The sequence below is a fragment of the Pteropus vampyrus genome, unplaced genomic scaffold, assembly GCF_000151845.1.
Source record: "Pteropus vampyrus isolate Shadow unplaced genomic scaffold, Pvam_2.0 Scaffold7, whole genome shotgun sequence".
NCBI lineage: Eukaryota > Metazoa > Chordata > Mammalia > Chiroptera > Pteropodidae > Pteropus > Pteropus vampyrus.
In genome coordinates this window covers 5,450,646-5,455,659 of record NW_011888788.1, presented here as the reverse complement: position 1 = coordinate 5,455,659, position 5,014 = coordinate 5,450,646, and the positions used below count along the sequence as shown (strand labels likewise).

Genomic DNA, 5,014 nt, shown 5'->3' with positions numbered 1-5,014 from the left:
GATCTGTGATTGTGTGCAAGGTACATGAAATAGAGAGGAGTTATTCAAATGAATGAAAAGAAAATGAAATTATTGTGTATTATCATCCAGTTTAGTTTACCTTGGGCTTTTCGTCCAGGATCTGCTGACGTATCTCCTTGTGTTTCTCTACAAGTTTTTCTTGCCTTTTACTTTGTGCCTCTTCTAACTATAAGAAAGTTACAAAGAAAGTTATCTGCATCCAAATGTTCAAGTGAATATTTTCAGAAAAAATTGAAAGCTGTTCAGATCTATGGCATACATTTAATTATTTCATACTCTGGTCAAAAACTGCCCTTACAGGTGTAGAAGACTGTTGGTAAGGGTTGCAGCTAGCTGATGAGTACACAGGAGTGAGGGTGGGGTGATCAATGGTTTATACTATTTATACTTTTTTGTTAATATTTGAAAATTTCCATATAACAATTAAATTTTTTAAAATAAAAAATAAAATGGCCTTTGGAGATTGTCATCTTTCTCTGCCATTGATGACAACTAACAATTCTTTTGGGGAATCTCCCACTGACATCATATTTCTGGGCTTCTGACTTTGGAAATGATTCCTGACGTCACTCTTGTTTTTTTCCTTTCTTCTTTTTTTTCTTTTCTTTCTTTCTTTCTTTTTTTTTTAAATTTGAAGATCTAATTGGCTTTATTTAGTGATTCATGAACTGGGCAGCATCCCACGTAGCAACTAGAAGGGCACTCACTCGTGATGTCTATCTCTAAGTGAACCTTTTTATATACAGGTTTGCAATTAAACTTGCAGGAACATTGATTATGGAGTGCCTGCTCTGCAAAGCAGCTCTTCTCAGTGCTGGTAATAAACAGGTACAAGGAGGAATGGCATTTCCCTCCAGAGGCATACCGTGCTTGTCAAAGGTTCCCACAGGCTTTGCAAAGGGGAGAGGGTGTAACCGTATTAAAAAGAAATAACAGATAAGAAGAGATAAAATACTGCCATTTGCAACAACATGGATGGATCTTGAGATAATCCTGCTAAGCAAAATAAGCCAGACAGAAAAAGTTGAAAACCACATGATATCACTTATATGTGGGATATAAACCTAAAAGCAACAAACAGGGCAAACAAATAGAGACTCATGGACATGAACAGTAGACTAGAGGTTACCAGAGGGAAGTGGGGAGAGGGGAGGTAGATGGGATGAAAAGAGTCAAAGATGTGGTGATAGAAAGAAATCTAACTATGGGGGGAGAACACGCAATGCAATATATATATGACTTACTGTTGAATTGTACACTTGAAACTTATTGGATTTCATTAACCAATGTCACCATAATAAATAAAAATCAATTAAAAAAAAAAAGAAACAAGCCCCAAATGGAGTCACTTTTGTTAAGCCCCACCAAACCTAATTGCAATTTCAGCCTCTCCCAAGAATGGAGTTTTAAACCAATCAGTCTGGAATTTCCACCTTCAACACTAGCAGGTAATCCACCTGATAAAACCCACTGCCTTCCCCTAAGGGAAGGTAACTTTGCCTGTAATAATCACCTCTATAACTTCCGTGTCCCATCTGCCTGCCTATAAACCTTCCACTTTGTACAACTCTTCAGAGCAACTTTCTATTTACTAGATAGGATGCTGCCTAGTTCATGAATTGCTAAATAAAGCCAAATGATCTTTAAATTTACTCTTAATTTTTGTTCTTTAACAACCACGTACCCTCTTGATGTACTGCACCACCTCCTGGATGTACGACCGGATCATCTCCGTCTTTTCCCTAAAAGCAAATGACATCAACAGGCATCAACAAATATAAGAATCTCAGAATTCCAGATGAAAGTTTACAGAACTCTCAACATTCTTATTACTGCTGCAAGGAAGGTACAATACACCAGCTCTGGACAAAGGTCAGGTTCCACCCAAAAGCAAACTGTTTTCACTAAATGCTAAGAAGGCTGCCTGACATTAGAAGTGAGTATTTCGCTTTGTCCTAAGGGACATTCTTTACTCTGTCTTTATATAAAAGGTCCTTTTTTGAGTTCCACATTGAAAACCTTACAAAAGGGATCTTTTGAAAGGTTAATTTAGGAGAAATTTCACAGATGGGGCTTTATGGTTAAGAAAGATGCAGAATAAAATTAATCCTCAGGTAAAGGTGGAGGAGAAGGAGTTCTTTCTCCTTACTCTTCCATCTGGCTTTTGTCTTTGGATTTAGCTTCTGTTATCTTCTCCTGCCTCTTCTTATCCATTTTCTTCTTTAATTCCTTCTTCTCTCTGAAGTCAAAATGGAAGTAAAAGGGAAAAAAAGGCAAATCAAAAGTGTGTAGTTGTGTTTAATACATTTATATACACAAGTCCATTGTAATGAGAATTGAGGCTTACTTCTCACAGATTTCTTTAAGCTTCTTTAACTGATTGTTCTGACATTCTTCAGCAACATCCGTCAGTTTTTGAATAAGCTGGAAAAAAAAAATGCCAGTGTTCTGTTTTATATTATCATAAACAAATCACCCCTCCCTATGTTCCCCTAAACAACAGTATCTGTAGTTAGAAAATCTGTCACTGATGTTTAGCAATAGTTGGAATTGCCAGACATCTAACATAGGCAATGTCGACATAATTTAAAAACATCATATTATTTAGGTTTTAATATAAAATTCTTCTTCTTATCTCTTTTTAATTAAACAGGATTCCTTAGATTATTGAGTTAGTTACTGCAGCGTGGCTCAGTGCAAAGACTAACGGTGTGGACCCAGATTCTGGTCCCCACTCTATGACTTATTCAAATTATGATTTTGGTCAAGGGGCCCACATTTTCAAACCTGCATTTTCTTCATTGTAAATGAGATTATCAATGCCTTTATCTTTTGGAGGAACTGTGAAGCTTAAAATAAAATGAGTATAATACAAATGTGAGTTATAATCAACTGTAAATTATAATTCTTCGTTTCCAGCTATATCATCCATTGTTTAATTGCTTCATAGATGATAGGAGTTACCCATCTTAGAAATTGATGTTTGTGTCGTTGTGTGATTGACTTCCAAAAGACATCAGAAATTCTCTTCTGTGCTAGCATTGAACTTTTAGTGGATCACTATGAAAGCAATTATTTTATTTGCTTGCATCTATTTTCTTATCAAACCAAGCTTCAAGAGGGCAACAACAGTGTGTTCGTATCTTTGGCCTTTTGCACAATTCCTAGCATTCATTAGGTGATCAATAAATGCTTGTCAATCACGAGAGGGTCATTTTACCCTCTAATCCCTCCTCTTTCTTTATTCCAGGTGTAACCTTCTGCCATTGCTCAGGCAGCAGTAGCAACTGGACTCAACCCTTCTTACTTGACACCAAATGGATGGTGTGGATGTCCTATGAAAGGCTGCACTGCTGTTCCCTAGAGATGGAGACTCAGATATAGCAGTGTGAATTGACCAGTTTTATATAAGCTGTAGCTACAATAGTGACAAGGCAATATAATTGTAATGTCCGTAAACTTTCATCGATAATTCATACATGCAAAGCACAATTTGAAGAGTTTTAAATGTATTAGTTTATTCACTTCTAAGAGTTGCCTTATCAGGTTGGTGCTAGTACCTCCATTTTACTTATGAAAACACTGACACGCGGGGCTCAAGTGCTTGGCTTAGGGCCACAACGGTAGTAAGTGACAGAGCTGGGTACAAACCCAGACAAATCAACCTTATGTTCTTCACCACTTTCTCATGCTGCCTTTTCATTATGATTTTAGAAATTGTTTGATAAAAAACCTTTCTTATCTAAGAGAATAAAAGAAGTTGAGGGATAAATTTTCTCACAGGATTACAATAAAGAATCCACATTAATTTATCATGAACATGAAATCTGATGCATTCATCTGTGAAGTGGATTAAATCTGAACAAATATTAACTGGGGCTTGGGCCAGAAGAAAATCTATTTGATCATTCAAAAGAGATTGCCTGGTCATGACCATCGCAATTAAAGAAATCATGAAATATTACAGTGTTGTAGTGCCATTTATCAAGCTGTCTAGATGTTAAATTTGGTGTGCAAAGCCTCTGGAAATTTCCTTGAGGATCCTGCAATGCCTCTATTCAGTACCTTTCTTTCCCCAGAGACCTTTATTTTCCCCCATTCACCCCAAGGCATTACAGAGAGTTATCCAGGTATCTCCAACCTTGGCTGCAACATTAGAATACTTAGGGGCAACTTCTTAAAAACGCAGATTCCAGGGCCTGTTCCTAGGCCTGTGAACTCCAAATGTCTAGGGGCAGAGCCTGGGAATCAGTATTTTCAAAATCTTGGATGATTTGGATACTTTGAGGGGATCTATACAGACCATTGTTAAATCGTCCAGCAACATTTTTGAATTCAATGGTATTCATATTTCTGTTCCCATGTTATCATCTCTATTATTCATCTGACTCCAGAGGATATTCTTATTTTCTTGATTATGTCAGAACCTGGTCACACTTACTGCTTTTCTTACACCACTGCCCTCGTCCCCAGCAACATCAATATCCAGTCAATGAAGCCACTGAGCCTGAGATCTCACAGCCCTTCTACCCACTCATTTTTATTTTGATTTGGTTTTAGTCCCCATACGACTGCCAGTACCACACTTCCTCAAGGTTCCACAGGAGCTCCCTGCCTCCTGCATCCCCTGGCCTTCCTCTTTGGCCCTCCCTCAGACCATCTGCACTTGCTCTTTACTCTTCTAGTTCTCATTTCTCTTGATAGAAGAACTAGTTCTCATTTCTCTTGCTCCTAGTATACACATCTTTGTCTAAACCGTTCAATTTAACCACAATCCAACACATATTTATTAAGCACTTACTAAATACCAGGCAATATCATAAAAACTTTGAGCTGATGACTTGGTTTTCTAGATCTTGCCATTCAAAGTGTGGCCCATGGACCAGCAGCATTGGCATTGCCAGGGATCACATTAGAAATGCAAATTCTCAGTTCCTTCCCCAGATCAACTTGAAGTCAAAATCTACGGTTTAAGAAGATTCCCAGGAGATAC

At 37.6% G+C, this 5,014-nt stretch overlaps 1 protein-coding gene across 1 annotated transcript in view; it reads right to left on the bottom strand.

The window, feature by feature from the left end:
• Nucleotides 1–5,014, bottom strand: part of PLCB1 (phospholipase C beta 1) — a 650,597-nt gene that overhangs the window by 81,418 nt on the left and 564,165 nt on the right. The window contains exons 28-31 of the mRNA XM_011371181.2: nucleotides 2,369–2,445; nucleotides 2,171–2,260; nucleotides 1,706–1,763; nucleotides 101–187 (exon numbers count right to left, since the gene is read on the bottom strand). Of these exons, the coding sequence (XP_011369483.1) occupies nucleotides 101–187; nucleotides 1,706–1,763; nucleotides 2,171–2,260; nucleotides 2,369–2,445 (312 nt within the window). The remainder of the gene's footprint in view (nucleotides 1–100; nucleotides 188–1,705; nucleotides 1,764–2,170; nucleotides 2,261–2,368; nucleotides 2,446–5,014) is intronic.